Source organism: Amyelois transitella, chromosome 31 (genome assembly GCF_032362555.1).
Source record: "Amyelois transitella isolate CPQ chromosome 31, ilAmyTran1.1, whole genome shotgun sequence".
NCBI lineage: Eukaryota > Metazoa > Arthropoda > Insecta > Lepidoptera > Pyralidae > Amyelois > Amyelois transitella.
Window position 1 is genome coordinate 1,504,234 of NC_083534.1, and position 21,741 is coordinate 1,525,974.

The window sequence follows — 21,741 nt, forward strand, 5'->3', positions numbered from 1 at the left end:
AAAGTTGAATGAGTCGGCCATCTGCGAGCTTTCCACGCGAACGCTGCGCAAACCAACAAAGATATAGTAAAACAATGTACTAAAGATGTGAAGTACTCATTTTTTGCCACAAAAAAGTCCGCGAGAGCATATATCTATCTCTTAAGGTTTACTTACAATAACCACTTTTATGTTCATTTTTTAAGATTATTTTTTCATTATAAACATAAGTAATTTTGAAACCAATTTTCTTTAATTCAGTATTAATCCTTATCCAAATAAATATGTTTATTACTTTCGGCTTTTCATGTAGACTAAAATTGCCATTTACAGTATATAAATCAGATGAAAAGGTTTTGAGATATAGTCGTTATAAGCAATTTGCAGCGAAACATTTAATACGGCGAACCAGCGTTCTTTCTAATACGCGTGACCGCCGCAGCAGCTATAATTGATAAAGCCGAGGAGGATGTTTGCAAAAATAAATATGATGCCCAAAATAACTATTCCACGCGGACGAAGTCGCGGGCACAGCTAGTAATTTGATAAAACCGGTGCTTTACTTAACTACTGCTTATTTATTTCATTAGTATGTTTGTGATGATGCCAATTGATATTTTGTGTTAAGAATGCCTGTATTAGTAATAAAAAAATATTAACCAAGAATTTTAATATGTTTCATCAAAATTCTTCTTTGGAAGAACACCTTAAAAATTATAGAACTTTTAATTTTAGCCCATTTTAGGTTCAATGGACTAATTTGTTGATAAGTAGTTGTAGTTTCTAGTATTTGGGAGAACATTTTCGATTTTTATATATAACATAACATTTACGGCAATGCTGCCAGCCTTTTAGGCGCACCCCTGCAATTTGATACTATGCAGGGACTGTACAAAAAGTTTAAGTTTTTATTCATAATGATTATTGTATAAGATTTTATTTATTTTTAACATAATAACAAGTCACTACCGATAATAATTTAAATGTTAAAATTGAGCTAGATGACATCGCAAAACTAGTGAATGATATGTCTCCCCGTGTGACAGGTGAAGAATCCGCGGCGGCTCAGCGCGGGCAAGTCCATTATTGTCGAGGTGTCTCTGGAGCGCGAGGATGACGTAGGGCCCGTCATCGCGCCGTTCCTGGCACAGGTACCTACATACATACATACATATGATCACGTCTATATCCCTAGCGGGGTATGAATGAATGAATGAATGATTTATTATGCATTGAATGAGTTATAATACAGTTGTTACATTTATTTAAAGCACTTAACATTCAGTCGCAGTTGGCAATCCCGGCCAGGGCATGATGAGAAAAGAACTCTTTCTGATTGTCCTGGGTCTTGGATGTTTATCTATAAATAAGTATTTATTATAAAATATAGTATCGTTGAGTTAGTATCTCGTAACACAAGTCTCGAACTTACTTCGAGGCTAACTCAATCAGTGTAATTTGTAAAAAAAAAAAAATATAGGTAGAGAGCTAACAGTCTTGAAAAGACTGATAGGCCACGCTCAGCTGTTTGGTTTTATGATGGAATTGAGATTCAAATAGTGATAGGTTGCTAGTTCATAGCCTAAAAGAAGAATCCCAAGTTTGTAAGCCTATCCCTTAGTGGCCTTTTATGATATCCATGGAAAAGAGATGGAGTGGTCCTATTCTTTTTTCTAATGGTGCCGGGGACCACACGGCACTCTAATGGTGGTAGATAGCATACATACATAAAATCACGCCTCTTTCCCGGAGGGGTAGGCAGAGACTACATCTTTCCACTTGCCACGATCTTTGCAAACTTCTATCGTTTTATCCACATTCATAACTGTCTTCATGCAGGCTCGGCGGTTTCGGGTACTCTCGACCTGACTTTTTGCCAGGACGTCATTAATTTATATTTATAACACAGAATTATTATATATTCGTTTATCTTATTGTCAGGTTGGCTGGAAGAGATCCCACTCAGGGATAAGCCCGCCTTTGTACTGTACCACTGTTTTATATTAGTAATGTACTCCTTTAGTGAACAATAAAGCATTTATTTACTTACCTATAATAGTACATTATATATAAAGTCATGTTCCCTTAGAGAGCAGAGCTAAATCTCAAAACGAGTGTGGATAGCTCAATAAATAATAATATAATATTAAAGTGTGCTGATGCATGATCTTGTTTACAAGTGCCAGCTATACCCAGCTTGGATTATCACACATCTATACTAATATTATAAAGCTGAAGAGTTTGTTTGTTTGAACGCGCTAATGTCAGGAACTACTGGTTCGAATTGAAAAAATCTTTGTGTTGAATAAATAGACCATTTATCGATTGCTTTAGGCTATATAACATCGCACTGCAACTCTTAGGAGCGATGATATAATGGAAAATGTGAAAAAAAACGGGGATCACTATTCATCCTTGAGGGCTTCAATGATGCCCAAATAACCATTCCACGCGGACGAAGCTAGTTTGTGAAATGTACAAGTTTCCTCACGATATTTATCGCTTGCAGAAACGCGAGGAAGGCTGGTGGGTGGTCATCGGCGAGCCGAAATCCAACAGCTTGCTCTCCATCAAGAGAGTCTCGCTAGCTCGCTCCGCCAAGGTCCGCCTGGATTTCGTCTGCGGAGCGCCCGGCAGGCACACCTACACTCTCTACTTCATGTCGGACGCGTATCTCGGAGCTGATCAGGAGTATAAATTCACCGTGGACGTGGGTGAAGCTAATTCAGATTCTAGCGGAGAAGAGTAGAGTTATATAGATTTTAAGTGATTGGTTTCAATAAAGTTTTAAATTGTAATAGTTGTTTTTATTTGTAGATGACCCAGAGGACCTCCCTGTGGTACCGCATGTTGTAAATTTATAATGAGACAATTTTCCAGTTATGAATGTGGATGAAGCGAAGGAAATATGCAGAGATCGTGGCAAGTGGAAAGAGGTAGTCTCTGCCTACCCCTCCGGGAAAGAGGCGTGATTTTATGTATGTATGTACAATTTTCCAATATCCGATAAATCTAATCTATTTATGAATGCATCAGGGAGTGTGCAATGTTTTATCTCGTAAACTAAAATAAAACATCGAATAGTGATAAAATACAGTTTATTCAGTGACTACAGAATCGAGAGACATTTTGACAAATAGCATCAGTCGCCACAGAGCACGGCACGCGACTACAACCGCTTCACTGCTCTGTGGCGCTAACTTTCAGTGGAGATCATACAAAATTTCTTATTGCACAAATTTTATTATGTTACATTTAGTGGCCTAGTCACAAAGATTAATATGCATTTTAATTTTTGCAAAGGAGTGGACGGCCGGGCATATCCCCGGTCAAGTCCAGATGGAAATACTCGGTCAGGTCCAGCTGGTCTTGACTAGACCGGGGTGTTAAATATTTATGATAATGTATTTTTTTTTCATCTCATGCCACAAATGTAGAACTCAATATTCGGCTCGCTAAATCTGTTTGAAATCTGTAATAAATCTTTGAAGCAGTCATATTGTAAATAAATCAATGTTACCACTTTGTAAATACTTGGAAATTATTGTGTATTTAATTATTATTGACTCAACATTTCATAGCGAAATATACACGTCTTAAAAAAAGGGTTCGAATCATTTGGTTGCAAAAAAAATATGTAATATTTTTTCTAGTACCATTTCATTCTCAATCTTTTTCTCCGCCCGAATAGTTTCTTGTGGATCTGTTGTACTATACTGTTCTTGTATAAGTCGTAGAAGGATATTAAGGACAAAATTATTAATAACTTGTACATCAAAATTTCAAATCATTAGTGTTAAAATTAGCTCAATTTTTATACTGACGTCAATTAAATGAGGTCCCATTGACGACTCGTTTGTAAGTTTGTATGTTTGTGAATTTACCATAAACTTTTAATTGTTAACACACAATATCATCAATATATGTTTATTATAAAACAGTAAAAAAAAATTGTACATTGAGTATATTTTTAAAAATAATTTATTACGCTGAAAAAGTAGTTGGACCAAGCATGAATTTTCTTTAAAAAAGTCTGTCTTTAGTTCATTACAAGTTAGATCGGACATAACATTATTCCTTACTTAGTGTTTGATACTGATTAGAACGATCATCACATCACTTAAGCGGTAGATTATAAAAAACTACATCCCAGAATCCCATATATTTCGCTACGAAAGTGTGTACGTACACAAACTATGTCCTCGTAGGTGGGTGTGCGTGGTGACGGGGTGGACAGCGTCACAGGTTCTCGTGCAGGAAGTGTAGCAGAGTGGCCTCGTAATGTTTGGCCGCGTGCATAGCGCGCAGAGAGTGACGCTCGCCCGGGTACACCTAAACATGATAGCGGATTTTATTACCTATTGTCGTAAAAGGCGACGAAAATGAATGTGGATGAAGCGAAGGAAGTGTGCAGAGATCGTGGCAAGTGGAAAGAGGTAGTCTCTGCCTACCCCTCCGGGAAAGAGGCGTGATTTTATGTATGTGTGATAAGATATTGTACCTGTTTAAATATAACTTATAAGATATTGTACCTGTTAAAATATAACTTATAAGATATTGTACCTGTTAAAATATAACTTATAAGATATTGTACCTGTTAAAATATAACTTATAAGATATTGTACCTGTTATAATATAACTTATAAGTATAGAATAGAATAGATTTATTTTCAAAATTGGATACAAGGTACCACTTATTGACGTCACATAACTTAAATCTAATTATAACTACAACCGCTTCCAAAGCGCATGCGTAGAAGAAGCGGCGGAACAAACTGCACTGCAGCATTTTCACCGGACGTCAATTTACAAATATAGATCTGTTGAATCTAAATCGTGGACGAATGCACAATGTTGTCTACATTAAATAAAAAAAAACACGAATGAATGTATAACTGATATTGTACCTGTACTCGATGCGGTTTCCCGAGCCGCACCAGCTCTGCGAGCAACGCCGCGGTATGACAGAAGTGGACGTTCTCGTCAGCCAGGCCGTGGATTATAAGAAGGCGGCCTTCTCTGTAGACATTAAAAACATTAATTATTAAAACTATAGTGTGAGATTCCTTTATCTTTTTTCAAAGTCGTGACTTGTGGTATACTTGAGACCTTTATAATTGTGAACATATTCAAGGAATAAATAAACGATTAAATTAAAAAACGAATAGGACCACTCGATCTCGTTCCCATGGCCATCGTAAAAGGCGACTAAGTGGTAGGCTTATTAACTTGGGATTCTTCTTTTAAGGCGATGAGCTAGCAACCTGTCACTATTTGAATCTCAATTCTATCGTTAAGCCAAACAGCTGAATTAGGCTGAACAGTCTTTTCAAGACTGTTGTCTCTGTCCACCCTGCAAGGGATACAGACGTCACTATATGTATTTATTTATTTTTTCAGAATAACATATAGTATAGTACTTTTTATCCCGGAGTTCCCGCGGGATTGATAATGTTTCCATGCGGATGAAGTCGCGGGCACAGCTAGTAATAAATACATGCGGGACAAATTACACAGATCGAGTTAGCCTCGAAGTAAGTTCGAGACTTGTGTTACGAGATTCTAACTCAACGTTACTTTAATATAACAAACACTTATATGGACAAACATCCAAGACCCAGACCAATAAAAAAATAGTCCGTTCCCCACCACTTCCCGGCTGGAGGATTCCAACCCGGACACCTCCAACCGGTGGTTCCCGGCACCAATACAAAAAGGAATAGGACCACTCCATCTCTTACCCATGGATGTCGTAAAAGGCGACTAAGGGAAAGGCTTACAAACTTGGGATTCCTTTTTAGGCGATGGGTTTGCAACCTGTCACTATTTGAATCTCAATTCTATCATCAAGCCAAATAGCTGAACGTGGTCATTCGGTCTTTTCAAGACTGTTGGCTCTGTCTACCCCGCAAGGGATATACACGTGACCATATGTATGTATGTATGTATGTACTGGTACTACTACTACTACATTATCCACACGCACTGGTACTACTACTACATTATCTTCACTCACTACTACTACTACTACATTATCCACACTCACTGGTACTACTACTACATTATCTTCACTCACTACTACTACTACTACATTATCTACACTCACTACTACTACTACATTATCTACACTCACTGTTACTACTACTACATAATCTACACTCACTGGTACTACTACTACTACATTATCTACACTCACTGGTACTACTACTACTACATTATCTACACTCACTGGTACTACTACTACTACATTATCTACACTCACTGGTACTACTACTACTACATTATCTACACTCACTACTACTACTACTACACTATCTACACTCACTGGTCGGGAAAGAAGGGCGTGTGCGCGAGCACGCTGGCGCGCGTGTAGGCGTGCGGCGCGGCGGCCGGCAGCCCCATGTAGCGCTCCGTGTACGCGGTGTCGTACAGCCGCCAGGACGTCACCGGAGCGCCCGCCACGCACACCTTGAACACGTTCGGCCGCGTCGCCAGCCCCAGTAGGGACAGGTAGCCGCCTGTTCCGAAATATATACATCGTGGGTATCAATTAATAATGTATCTATTTAAATACATACATATGGTCACGTCTATATCCCTTGCGGAGCAGACAAAGCCAAAAGGCTTGAAAATACTGAATGGCCACGTTCAGCTATTTGGCTTAACGATAGAATTGAGATTCAACTAGTGACAGGTAATAGCCCATCGCCTAAAAAAGAATCCCAAGTTTGTAAGTCTATCCCTTAGTCGCCTTTTACGACATCAATGGGAAAGAGATGGAGTGGTCCTATTCTTTTTTGTATTGGTGCCGGGAACCACACGGCACTTACTTAATTTTAGGCATTTATTTAAATACACATAACAAATTGTAGTAAAACTATAAATAGTAGTAAAATTATAAGGTTGCGATCTACACTACAATTCTAAAAACAGTGTACATACGAAGACCATATAAGAAAAATGCAAACAGTTAAGAGATACATACATATATGATAATGATATAGATAAATTTTAACTAAGATATTTTGGTTTACAAAAACAAAGACAGGATAAACATTAACTAAGGATTTTTTTTAATAAGCTTTTATTAAATAATAATCAATATATACCGAGTGGTTCCCGGCACCGTTAAAAAAAGAATAGGACCACACCGTCTTGTTCCCATGTATGTCGTACGACAAAAGGATATGCTTATAAAATTGAAAAGAAAAGTACCCATATTATATATGCCAATAAATATATAAGAATGACATTGACATTATAATTCGCACCTCCGGTGCGACACTGTCACTTATGCAAAAACAATTTTTCAGGAGAAGCATTTAAAACTTTAACATCCCATAACATTGTCATATTTAAAGATTTTTACAAGATGAATAACTTATACTGCAAAGTCAACTTATCTTGTGTAACTCATTTTTGCAATTTTTGCATAAGTGACAGTATATATTAATCTTACCGTAACTCCACCCGTGTATGGCAACTCTCTCCATATCAATACATCCAGTCTCCTTAGCCAGCCATTGTAATACTTCAACCTGCAACAGCAAAGAAATTTCTAGAATACTTTCAAAATGTTTGTAGCATTTGTCATTTCAAAAAGCTTAAGGTCCGTTTACATAGATTTAGATCTATTTGTTTAAAACGTAAAATATTTTTAATATTGGCATGATAATAAGTTATGTAATAACTTAAGGCAGAAAGTCCTTTAAATAGCGACTAAATAGATTAACCGACTTGGTATTACATGAATCTCACAACTTTTTACGGTAGAAAGACTGAGCTGCGAGACTTGGTTTTTTTTACAGGATGTTTTTGATGGCATATGAATACATATCTATAATAATATTATAAAGCTGAAGAGTTTGATTGTTTGAAAGCGCTAATGATCAGGAACTACTGGTTTGAATTGAAAAATTATTTTTGTGTTGAATAGACCATTTATCGAGACAGGCTTTAGGCTATATAACATCACGCTGCAACTATAAGGAGCAAAGAAATAATGGAATAATATGTAAAAAATACGTGGAAAATTATTGAGGGCTTCAATGATGCCCAAAATAACTATTACACGCGGACGAAGTCGTTTGTCAATATTGTTTTACTAGGGAATTTGCTCCATCCGAGAGAACCGCCTCCATCCTTATCATTATTTCCAAAGTTATGTACATTAGTTTTAATACTAACCGATGCTCCTACGGTGAGGGAAAACATCGTGAGGAAACCTGCACATTCAGGCAACTGGATGTGTGACCATGATCGATCCAATACGGATTAGGTTCCCCTGCAAAGGTTGCGGAGGTCAGACGGGAGTCGCTTCGTGTGAAAACCTGACTCACCCAATCCAGGATCCATGATACCCCGGGCTCCTCTCCAGAGTGGTGAGGATGCGACCGGGACTAAAGCCAGGGGGAAGGAGATAATAAATATAAATATATACGGGACAAATTACACAGATTAAGTTAGCCTCTAAGTAAGTTCGAAACTTGTGTTACGAGATACTAACACAACGATACTATATTTATAATAAATACTTATATGTGGATGAAGCAAAGGAAATATGCAGAGATCGTGGCAAGTGGAAAGAGGTAGTCTCTGCCTACCCCTCCGGGAAAGAGGCGTGATTTTATGTATGTATGTACTTATATATATAAACATCCAAGACCCAGGACAATCAGAAAAAGTTATTTTCTCTTCATGCCCTGGCCGGGATTCGAACCCGGAAATATATGTAGCGGGAGCGATGATTCGGCTCGACCGCCACCAAAGGGAAGATCTTCCGCCAGGCTAGGTGTGACGCGTGGGGAACCGCGGCTCCAAAAGTCAGGGGGAAGGAGGTATGTAGTCAAGGTGTCCGTGTGGTTCCCGGCACGAATACAAAAAAGAATAGGACCACCCCATCTCTTTCCCATGGATGTCGTAAAAGGCGACTAAGGGATAGGCTTACAAACTTGGGATTCTTCTTTAGGCGACGGGCCAGCAACCTGTCACTATTTGAATCTCAATTCCATCATTAAGCCAAACAGCTGAACGTGGCCATTCGGTCTTTTCAAAAAAGTTCGCTCTGTCTACCCCGCGAGGGATATAGACGTGACTATATATGTGTGTATGTGTCCGTGACCTGGTCGTCCAGCTCCACCTGCCCCATCTTGCCGCGGAGCGCGCGCTCCCAGGCGCGGCCGCGGTGCTTGGAGCCCCGCGAGTCCACCGACACCACGGTGAAGCCGCGCGCCGCCAACATGTGCATGCGCAGCTGTCTGATGCCCTGGCCGAACATCAATCGATCGAGGTCATACTATGCGACCTCAATACGTGATAACTAGAGATCGGATATCCGGATGCATATTTACCTAAAGGGTATAGCCGGATAAGTATGACGATCTGGCCTCCAAATGAGAACCTTTATCTAAACTTATGTTCTAATATCGCCTTGATGTACAAACACAATTTATGTACTTTTCGCGGTCAGCTTTCGCTTTGACCTTGAGATATGGGAAAAAATAATCGCACGCATGACTTTTATTCAAAGTCATATATCTCAAAAATTAATTACGCTAGAGAGATGAGACCAACGCGAGTTTTTAAATTACATTGCAGAGTATATCATATATTATTTTCTTTGGTGTGTTGGGTTAGTATAGAACGTACTTCTGTACCTAAAAAAAAATCCGGGATTCGGCATTGATACACTTAATGTTCTATAAAAATTATGTATTCGAACTGTATTCGTATCGTACTGACAAAAAAATCACGCGGTATAATTCTGGAATCCCAGTACGTAGGTAATTTTTTAATAATTATGATCATCCATCACTTATGTTTATAAAGGTGTTTATCATACCTAATATACGATAAGTTTCAATTGCTTGTTTAATAAAATTTCCGGGATTCAAAATAATTCGAATCCCGAAAGCAAGAAGCCGCCTCCATATTTTCTTAGCCAAAATAATAGTTTAGGTAAATATGCATCCGATTATCCGATCTTTAGTGATAACTTGAATCCAATCATGAAAACTTCGGTGTCACAGACAAGCGACAACACAGATCAGTATTTAATCCTACTAATTATTATAAATGCGACAGTTTGTATGTCAGTATGGATGTTTGTTACTCTTTCACGCAAAAACTACTGAACCGATTACGATGAAATATGGTATGTAGGCAGCTGAAGACCCAGAATAACATATAGGCTATTATTTTTTTATCCCGGAGTTCCCGCGGGATTGATTCCACGCGGACGAAGTCGCGAGCGGCCTCTAGTTGCAAATAAATAAATCAATCATAACAATTTATTCTCTCGTCCACATTTCTATTCTAAGTTTAGATAATTGTTAAACTGACGTTATTGAAGAAAATGCTGCAGTGCAGTTTGTTGCAGCTTCTTCTGCACTGACGCTTTACAAGCGGCAGTAGGTACTAATTTAGTTTTGAGTTTTTCATTTGACGTCAACCAATATGTTGTGAAACCAAAAGATATGACAATTATTCATTGATATTGAAATGTCCCATAATCTATACTCTATAATATTATAAAGCTGAAGAGTTTGTTTGTTTGTTCGAACGCGCTAATCTCAAGAACTACTGATTCTATTTGAATATATTTTTGTAATTTTTTTAATGAGTTTGTTAGTTTGTTTGAAAGCTCTAATCTCAAGAACTACTGGTTCTATTTGAATTTTTTTTTGTAATTTTTTTAATGAGTTTGTTTGTTTGAACGCGCTAATCTCAAGAACTACTGGTTCTATTTGAATTTTTTTTTGTAATTTTTTTAATGAGTTTGTTTGTTTGAACGCGCTAATCTCAAGAACTACTGGTTCTATTTGAATTCTTTTTTTGTAATTTTTTGAATGAGTTTGTTTGTTTGTTTGAACGCGCTTATCTCAAGAACTACTGGTTCTATTAGATTTTTTTTTGTAATTTTTTGAATGAGTTTGTTTGTTTGTTTGAACGCGCTAATCTCAAGAACTACTGGTTCTATTTGAATTCTTTTTTTGTAATTTTTTGAATGAGTTTGTTTGTTTGAACGCGCTAATCTCAGGAACTACTGGTTCTATTTGAATATTTTTTTGTAATTTTTTGAATGAGTTTGTTTGTTTGAACGCGCTAATCTCAGGAACTACTGGCTCTATTTGAATACTTTTTTGTAATTTTTTGAACGAGTTTATTTGTTTGTTTGAACGCGCTAATCTCAGGAACTACTGGTTCTATTTGAATATTTTTTTGTAATTATTTGAATGAGTTTGTCTGTTTGTTTGAACGCGCTAATCTCAAGAACTGGCTCTATTCGAATTCTTTTTTGTATTGTTTGTTTGTTTGTAAACTCTTTATTGCACATAAATATAACAAATTACAAAGCAGTTATTGGATTTAGAAGAATAATTATGTACCTACAATAATTATATTAATATTAATATTTTTGTATTATAATTTTTTGAATGAGTTTGTTTGTTTGTTTGAACGCGCTTATCTCAGGAACCTGGTTCTATTTGAATTCTTCTTTTTTTTTTTTTTGGTAATTTTTTTGAACCGCCCACCTTGTAACTGTTGGTAACCGTCTGCACCTCCGGCCCCCCGTACACATGCAGCACGGTGGGGCTCCGGCCGCGCCTCGCGGAGCGCCACAGCGTGCAGTAGGCCGCCGCCCCGCACGACAGCCGCGTGCTGTAGATCTGAGGCGGGGGTATGTCGACGCGCGATAACGAGTTCTCTGTGGAAATTTGTACGAAAAAACATACATTTTTTTTTTATCATACATATGTATGTCCCTTGCGGCGTAGACAGAGCCAACTGTCTTTAAAAGAATGGTAGGCCACGTTCAGCTGTTTGGCTTAATGATAGAATTGAGATTCAAATAGAGTCCTATTCTTTTTTTTTTTTTTTCATCATCTGCTGAATCAGTGCCGTGTGATTCCCGGCACCAATGGAAATGAGAATAGGACAACTCCATCTCTTTCCCATGGATGTCGTAAAAGGCGACGCAGGGATAGGCTTATAAACTTGGGATTGTCTTTTTAGGCGATGGGCTAGCAGCAACCTGTCACTATTTGAATCTCAATTCTATAATCAAGCCAAACAGCTGAACGTGGCCTATCAGTCTTTTAAAGACTGTTGGCTCTGTCTAACCCGCAAAGGATATAGACGTGACTATATGTATATGTATGTATGTATGTACACTTTTAAAATCCACACGTACCAAGTCGCGGGCGACAGTTTATTAAATTACAACATTTTGCCGACTCTTCTTCCTTTTAAGAAAGTCATGAAGGTATGTGTGTAAAGTACAAAAAAATAATAATATTTCAAACAATTTCAACAATAGAAAAACCAGAATAGAACCACTCCATCTCTTTCCCGTGGATGTCGTAAAAGGCGACTGAGGGATAGGCTTATAAACTTGGTATTCGTCTTTAAGGCGACGGGCTAGCAACCCGAAATATGAATCTCAATTCTATCATAAAACCAAACAGCTGAACGTGGCCTATCAAATTTTTTTCTCTATATACACCTAATGTGGATGAAGCGAAGGAAGTATGCAGAGATCGTGGCAAGTGGAAAGATGCAGTTTCTGCCTACCCCTCCGGGAAAGAGGCGTGATTTTATGTATGTATGTATGTATAGACCTGATTATATGTATGGGATAGAGATGGAGTGGTCCTATTCTTTTTTATATTGGTGCCGGGAACTACACGCTAGCCCATCGCTTAGAAGAATCCCAAGTATATAAGCCTATCCCTTAGTCGCCTTTTACAATATTCATGGGAAGATATGGAGTGGTCCTATTCTATTAAATTGTCTGGAACCACACGCTAACTTTAACGCCGACGGTCTTTTTGTGTTTTCAAGACTGTCGGCTCTGTCTACCCCGCAAGGGATATAGACGTGACGTATATGTATGTATTTGTGATAAAAACTGACCTCTGACGAGTAAACCGGTGTCTGAACATTCCTCATCACCGTCCCCGGAGCGGCTGTCCCAAGACCCGTTGAAACTTCGAGTGTCTGATACTTCTACGAATTAAATACCATACATTCTATTAACATACATAATAATGAAATGAAATGAAAATCTTCATTTACATTAAACATGGTACAAATGGGTGTTAGATATATATGTGATCTTACATGTTCCGTCAGAAGTATGGAATGTAAATATTGTTTTGTAATATAATTTAATACTTTAAAAATTAATAATTATACAATTTAAAATTAATAATTCATGCAGTCTATTCTTAAATTTATTAATTGGCAAAGACTTTTATGAGTCCGGTAGCTTACTATATATATTAATGCACATGCAATATGATGCACATAATCACGTTTATATCCCTTGCGGGGTGGACAGAGCCAACAGTCTTGAAAAGACAGGCCACGTTCAGCTGTTTGGCTTTATGATGGAATTGAGATTCGAATAATGACAGGTTGCTAACCCATCGCCTAAAAGGAGGATCCAAAGTTTATAAGCCTATCCCTTAGTCGCCTTTTACGACATCCGTGGGAACGAGATGGAGTGGTCCTATTCGTTTCTTTATTGGTGCCGGGAACCACACGGCACTAGTTACATACATACATAAAATCACGCCTCTTTCCCAGAGGGGTAGGCAGAGACCACATCTTTCCACTTGTCACGATCTCAGCAGACTTCATTCGCTTCATCCACATTCATAACTCTCTTCGTGCAAAGAGTTACCTATATATATTTAAGATGTGAAGTAATTTTAAGCCGTGTGGCTCCCGGCACCAATTTAAAAAAAAAGAATAAGACCACTCCATTTCGCTCCCATGGATGTCGTAAGAGGCGACTGAGGGATAGGCTTGTAAACTTGGGATTCTTCTTTTAGGCGATGGGCTAGCAATCTGTCACTATTTGAATCACAATTCTATCATCAAGCCAAACAGCTGAACGAGGCCTTTCAGTCTTTACAAGACTATTGGCTCTGTCTACCCCGCAAGGGATAAAGACGTGATTACATGTGAGTATGTTGGTTATCACTTCTCTTTTACACTCCACGTTGACCTGACAGAGTCCTCTCCATCAATGTGCCCTCGGCTCACGTCCCACAACACAACTGACCTGACGGAGTCATCTCCATCAATGTGCCCACGTCCCACAACACAACTGACCTGACAGAGTCCTCTCCATCAATGTGCCCTCGGCTCACGTCCCACAACACAACTGACCTGACAGAGTCCTCTCCATCAATGTGCACTCGGCTCACGTCCCACAACACAACTGACCTGACGGAGTCCTCTCCATCAATGTGCCCACGTCTCACACCACAACTGACCTGACAGAGTCATCTCCATCAATGTGCCCTCAGCTCACGTCTCACAACACAACTGACCTGACGGAGACCTCTCCATCAATGTCCCCACGTCTCACAACACAACTGACCTGACAGAGTCCTCTCCATCAATGTGCCCTCGGCTCACGTCCCACACCACAACTGACCTGACAGAGTCCTCTCCATCAATGTGCAGCTCACGTCTCACACCACAACTGACCTGACAGAGTCCTCTCCACCAATGTGCAGCTCACGTCTCATACCACAACTGACCTGACAGAGTCATCTCCATCAATGTGCCCTCAGGTCACGTCTCACACCACAACTGACCTGACAGAGTCATCTCCATCAATGTGCCCTCAGGTCACGTCTCACACCACAACTGACCTGACAGAGTCATCTCCATCAATGTGCCCTCAGGTCACGTCTCACACCACAACTGACCTGACAGAGTCATCTCCATCAATGTGCCCTCAGGTCACGTCTCACACCACAACTGACCTGACAGAGTCATCTCCATCAATGTGCCCTCAGGTCACGTCTCACACCACAACTGACCTGACAGAGTCATCTCCATCAATGTGCCCTCGGCTCACGTCTCACAACACAACTGACCTGACAGAGTCATCTCCATCAATGTGCCCTCGGCTCACGTCTCACAACACAACTGACCTGACGGAGACCTCTCCATCAATGTCCCCACGTCTCACAACGCAACTGACCTGACGGAGTAGTTATCAACTCTATTGTACATTCCAAGACACTGTAACACTCGGCTCACGTCTCACAACGCAACTGACCTGACGGAGTAGTTATCAACTCTATTGTACATTCCAAGACACTGTAACACTCGTCTCACGTCTCACAACACAACTGACCTGACGGAGTAGTTATCAACTCTATTGTACATTCCAAGACACTGTAACACTCGGCTCACGTCTCACAACACAACTGACCTGACGGAGTAGTTATCAACTGTATTGTACATTCCAAGACACTGTAACACTCGGCTCACGTCTCACAACACAACTGACCTGACGGAGTAGTTATCAACTGTATTGTACATTCCAAGACACTGTAACACTCGGCTCACGTCTCACAACACAACTGACCTGACGGAGTAGTTATCAACTGTATTGTACATTCCAAGACACTGTAACACTCGGCTCACGTCTCACAACACAACTGACCTGACGGAGTAGTTATCAACTGTATTGTACATTCCAAGACACTGTAACACTCGGCTCACGTCTCACAACACAACTGACCTGACGGGGTCCTCTCCATCAATGTGCCCTCGGCTCACGTCCCACAACACAACTGACCTGACGGAGTAGTTATCAACTGTATTGTACATTCCAAGACACTGTAACACTCGGCTCACGTCTCACAACACAACTGACCTGACAGAGTCATCCCCATCAATGTCCCCACGTCTCACACCACAACTGACCCGACGGAGTCCTCTCCATCAATGTCCCCACGTCTCACAACACAACTGACCTGACGGAGTCCTCTCCATCAATGTGCCCTCAGGTCACGTCCCACAACACAACTGACCTGACGGAGTAGTAATCAACTCTATTGTACATTCCAAGACACTGTAACACTCGGCTCACGTCTCACAACACAACTGACCTGACGGAGTAGTTATCAACTGTATTGTACATTCCAAGACACTGTAACACTCGGCTCACGTCTCACAACACAACTGACCTGACGGAGTAGTTATCAACTGTATTGTACATTCCAAGACACTGTAACACTCGGCTCACGTCTCACAACACAACTGACCTGACGGAGTAGTTATCAACTGTATTGTACATTCCAAGACACTGTAACACTCGGCTCACGTCTCACAACACAACTGACCTGACGGAGTAGTTATCAACTGTATTGTACATTCCACGACACTGTAACACTCGGCTCACGTCTCACAACACAACTGACCTGACGGGGTCCTCTCCATCAATGTGCCCTCGGCTCACGTCTCACAACACAACTGACCTGACAGAGTCATCTCCATCAATGTGCCCTCAGCTCACGTCTCACACCACAACTGACCTGACGGGGTCCTCTCCATCAATGTGCCCTGTATCAGCAGAGTCGGTTTGGGAGTGTGCACTGTAACACTCAGCTCACGTCTCACAACACAACTGACCTGACGGGGTCCTCTCCATCAATGTGCAGCTCACGTCTCATACCACAACTGACCTGACAGAGTCATCTCCATCAATGTGCCATCAGGTCACGTCTCACACCACAACTGACCTGACGGAGTCATCTCCATCAATGTGCCCTCGGCTCACGTCTCACAACACAACTGACCTGGCGGAGTCCTCTCCATCAATGTCCCCACGTCTCACACCACAACTGACCTGACGGAGTAGTTATCAACTCTATTTTACATTCCACGACACTGTAACACTCGGCTCACGTCTCACAACACAACTGACCTGACAGAGTCCTCTCCATCAATGTGCCCTCGGCTCACGTCTCACAACACAACTGACCTGACAGAGTCCTCTCCATCAATGTGCCCTCAGGTCACGTCTCACAACACAACTGACCTGACAGAGTCATCTCCATCAATGTGCCCTCGGCTCACGTCTCACAACACAACTGACCTGGCGGAGTCCTCTCCATCAATGTCCCCACGTCTCACAACACATCTGACCTGACGGAGTAGTTATCAACTCTATTGTACATTCCACGACACTGTAACACTCGGCTCACGTCTCACACCACAACTGACCTGACGGAGTCCTCTCCATCAATGTGCCCTGTATCAGCAGAGTCGGTTTGGGAGTGTGCACGATTCTATACACTCTAGTTGATGGCACGGTGCTAATGTTTGATGATGTTATCACTGCCGTTGTGCATTCCTGTAATGAAAAAAAATGAGCGATTTTTATCCACACTAATAATCCACACTAATAATAAAGAGGAAAGATTTGTATTTTTGTATGTTTGTGTGGAATAAACTCTTAATAATAGAATAAAAATTTGGCACAGATATAGAATAGACCTTCAAAAGTGACGTAGGCATAAATTTGTTTTGAAATAAATTTATTTCAAAATATAAAACACAAAAATATGTCCACCCGTGCGAAGCCGGGGCGGGCCGCTAGTTATTACATATGTGTTTAACACTGCGTGCCGTGTGGTTCCCGGCACCATTGCAAAAAAGGAATAGGACCACTTCATCTCTTTCACACGGATGTCGTAAAAGGCGACTAAGGGATAGGCTTATACACTTGAGATTCCTCTTTTAGGCGATGGGCTAGCAACCTGTCACTATTTGAATTTCAATTCTATCACTAAGCCAAACAGCTGAGCGTGGCCAATCAGTCATAAGCCTATCCCTTAGTCGCCTTTTACGACATCCATGGGAAAGAGATGGAGTGGTCCTATTCTTTTTTGTATTTGTGCCGGGAACCACACGGCATATATATATATATATATATATAATGTCTTGTGGTAAGCGGCACATTATGTAGAATGGGATCACTCCACCTCTCTCTGCGTGGGTGTCGTAACAGATGACTTAGGGCTCTTTAATTAGCTTGAACAATGTAATCATGGAATAAATTTTAAAATATTTCCAAACCTATTTCGATAAAATTAATCCACCCCGCAAGGGATATAGACGTGACCATATGTATGTATGTATGTATGTTATACACACCGCGTCAATGTGCACGGCACAGGAGCCCCCTACGTCGGTGAGCAGCGTTGCGGGGCGCGGCAAAGGCTCTGCGCACCCCGCCACCGACGCGGACGTGGCCGACAGCGGCGCCGCGTACAGGTGGCGCTCCAGCGGCGTCTCGCGAAGCCCCACGAAGTACACCAGCTGCCGAGCCTCGTCCACCTTTGAGAGGGAGGGAGATGGATTATTATAGCAATCCATAAAATATATATATATATACTAGCTGACCCGCGCAACTTCGTTTGCGTGTATCCCGCTACTTATTACACACACATTATGACACTAACTCCCATATTATTCGCATGTGCCTCAGTAAAAAAATATCTAAATATGTACTTAGAAACAAAAGAAAGATACGAGTACCTATTCTATTAAGTTCTTTTTCTTAACTTATCTTACCTTAAATTACGATTTTTTTTTTAATTATTTCCCTAATATTAAATTGACCTAACTTTAAATTTTAACCAAAATCTTAATAGAAAATATCAATCCATAAATTACGGTTTTATATTTTAAAAAACTAATCTTACTAATAAGTGCGATTTAATACTAACCTTAGAATACAATACCTACTATTATCATACAATTATTGTTGTCGCGCTGAAAAGCACGTTTTATTTTTCTCAAAGAGCTGCGATAAATAAACGCGTCCGATCGCTTCCAATTTCAAAGTGCTAATGGGGAGCCGACGAAGGGTCTTCCCAAACTCCTTGTGCAGGAGTTGGAGCGAGTGGTCAGGGTCTTTTTACCCTCTTCACGGGAGCCGCTGCCGCCGACGCGCTATTTATAGGGACGCTGCCCCCGCCGCCGCGGCCGGCCCGTACCGTGCCGCAATACTAATATCGTGATATCTCCTAAACTATATGTCTAAATAACACACTGTAAACTGCAAAAATAATCTAAATTAAATGCTCGTGATGATGAACTTACTTATTTTGATAAGGATATATGTATTATTGGTTATATCACCAGTTAAACATCACCCAACGAATTAAATGTTTTTTTAATACAGAAAAGTAGTTTTTGTGACTTAAATAAAAAAGCTGGATATATGTCATCGCGGACTTTTTTGTAGAACTAATAAAGACCAATGTTTTTGCTATACATTGTTCTTACTTGTATCCAACGGTATAAGCGGCGCACGCACAAATGCAATCTTCAATTAGATTTTTTTTCTGACTTCTTGGACATAAATCGCTATAACTCAGCTAATATAGTTTCAATGTATTTCAATTATATATAAAAACCTGTCGGAGAAAATACTCTTTCTATTAGTAAAAACCGCATCAAAATCCGTTGCGTAGTTTAAAAGTTTTATGCATACGAAGGGACTACAGACAAAATGGGCGACTTTGTTTTATACTATGTAGTGATATTGTATATTTTTCAATATTAAATCACATAAATATATAAATCTGAACAATGTATTCTCTCGTCCACATTCTATTCTAAGTTTAATTAATATTGTGATGTTGACGTTGTTGAAGAAAATGCTGCAGTGCAGTTTGTTACCGCTTCTTCTGCACTAACGCCTTGGAAGCGGCATTAAACTTAGTTTTTAAGTAATTTATTTGACGTCAACCAATGTTGTTAAACCATACGTTTTGACAATTATTAGCGATATACGAGTATAGTATCCTATAGTAATGAATAAAAATTTTGAATTTGAATTAATATTAAGACAATTATTGATTACGAACTAATGTTATATAAACTAATATAAATGATTGTTAACTAATGTTATAAGTGAGTTACATACATACATATAATCAGTCTATATCGCTTGCGGGGTAGACAGAGCCAACAGTCTCGAAAAGACTGATGGGCCACATTCAGCTGTTTGGCTTTATGATGGAATTATGGTTCCTGGGCACCAATAATAAAAAAGAATAGGACCACTGCATCTCTTTCCCATGGATGTCGTAAAAGGCGACTAAGGGATAAGCTTTTAAACTTGGTATTCTTCTTTCAGGCGATGGGCTTGCAATCTGCCCCTATTTGAATCTCAATACTATCATTTAGCCTAACAGCTGAATGTGAGTTATCAGACTTTCAAGACTGCTGGTACTGTCTACCCCACAAGGGATATAGACGTGATTTTATGCATGCATGTATGTTTTGTTTGTTTGTAAACTCACTATTGCACATAAAAAGAAATGTAACCAAAAATAGAAAACAGTCATTGGACCTAAAAGGGCGGACTTATCCCATCGCCCTTGGACAATGGCGGACTTATCCCATTCGAGATTTCTACCAGTCAACCAAAATATAAAATATTAGAGGCCGCCCGCGACTTCGTCCGCATGGAAACCCAATCAATCCCGCGGGAACTCGGGGATAAAAAGTACCCTATATGCTATTCTGAGTCTTCAGCTACCTACATACTCGTATGTACATTACAAAATTTCATCGCAATCGGTTCAGTTGTTTTCGCGTGAAAGGGTCAAACAAACATCCATACTGACATCCTGACATACTCACACACTTTCGCATTTATAATATTAGTAGGATTTGTGGCGCAGCGGTAGTGCGCTTGTCTGTGTCACCGGAGGTCCCGGGTTCGAATCCCGGCCAGGGAATGATGAGAAACAAACTTTCTCTGATTGTCCTGGGTCTTGGATATTTATCTATATAATTATTTATTATAAAATATAGTATCGTTGAGTTAGTATCTCGTAACACAAGTCTCGAACTTACTTCGAGGCTAACTCAATCTGTGTATTTATTTATTCTTTATTGTAACAATTACAATTTGTCAAGTACAATAGGCGGACTTAATGCTAAAAGCATTATCTAACAGTCTACCATTGGGTTAAGCGGAGGACCTTTGTGTGGGTGAAAATAATAACGTACAATAAACATACTTACCTACTATATGATATATACTAAAAACCTATACATAATATATGTGGGAATAATTATGATTTATTTTTGTTTTTTTTTTGTTGAGTTGAGCCCCATTCCCACATATATACCTATATACTACAGTAAACATACATATACATAAATACACATATATATATATATATATATATATATATATATATATATATATATATATATATATAAATACACATATATATATATATATATATATATATATATATATATATATATATATATATATATATATATATATATATATATGTGTATATATATATATATATATATATATATATATATATGTGTATTTATGTATATGTATGTTTACTGTATATATATATATAATCTGCTGCAAATATATATATATATATATATATATTTGCAGCAGATTACATACAGAGATTACTCTCTCATGACTGTGTCAGACACAACTGGACCTGTGTAATTTGAAACAACTGTGTAATTTGTCCCGTATATAATTACTAGAGGCCGCCCGCGACTTCGTCCGCATGGAAACCCTATCAATCCCGCGGGAACTCTGGGATAAAAAGTAGCCTATGTGTTATTCTGGGTCTTCAGCTACCTACATACCAAATTTCATGGTAATCGGTTCAGTAGTTTTTGCGTGAAAGAGTAACAAACATCCATACAAACTTTCGCCTTTATAATAGTAGTAGGATTTATCAACACTCACCCATATATTCCTCCCCATGACCTCCCACTCTCCCGATGTGATCGCCTCTTTGCTGATAATGTCCGGTCCTATTGCGATGTCATCTTCTGTTATCATTTCTATGACGGCTGTGGACAAATTATACATACATACAAACATATACGTCACGTCTATATCCCTTGCGGGGTAGACAGAGCCAACGGTCTTGAAAAGAC

At 39.5% G+C, this 21,741-nt stretch overlaps 2 protein-coding genes across 4 annotated transcripts in view; one reads left to right on the top strand and one right to left on the bottom strand.

Annotated features, from left to right (window-relative positions):
• Positions 1-2,777, top strand: part of LOC106133326 (U5 small nuclear ribonucleoprotein 200 kDa helicase) — a 56,800-nt gene extending 54,023 nt beyond the window's left edge. The window contains exons 42-43 of the mRNA XM_060953141.1: positions 1,026-1,130; positions 2,489-2,777. Coding sequence (XP_060809124.1) covers positions 1,026-1,130; positions 2,489-2,728 — 345 coding nt within the window. The 3' untranslated portion in view covers positions 2,729-2,777. The remainder of the gene's footprint in view (positions 1-1,025; positions 1,131-2,488) is intronic.
• Positions 2,778-3,615: 838 nt separating this feature from the next.
• Positions 3,616-21,741, bottom strand: part of LOC106137503 (dipeptidyl peptidase 9) — a 28,473-nt gene continuing 10,347 nt past the window's right edge. For all 3 annotated transcript variants that reach the window (XM_060953128.1, XM_060953126.1, XM_060953127.1), the window contains 10 exons: positions 21,548-21,654; positions 17,950-18,132; positions 17,017-17,146; positions 12,895-12,987; positions 11,514-11,686; positions 9,101-9,244; positions 7,439-7,517; positions 6,305-6,497; positions 4,887-4,998; positions 3,616-4,311 (listed from right to left, as the gene is read on the bottom strand). In XM_060953128.1, the coding sequence (XP_060809111.1) occupies positions 4,219-4,311; positions 4,887-4,998; positions 6,305-6,497; positions 7,439-7,517; positions 9,101-9,244; positions 11,514-11,686; positions 12,895-12,987; positions 17,017-17,146; positions 17,950-18,132; positions 21,548-21,654 (1,307 nt within the window). In that variant the 3' untranslated portion in view covers positions 3,616-4,218. The remainder of the gene's footprint in view (positions 4,312-4,886; positions 4,999-6,304; positions 6,498-7,438; positions 7,518-9,100; positions 9,245-11,513; positions 11,687-12,894; positions 12,988-17,016; positions 17,147-17,949; positions 18,133-21,547; positions 21,655-21,741) is intronic.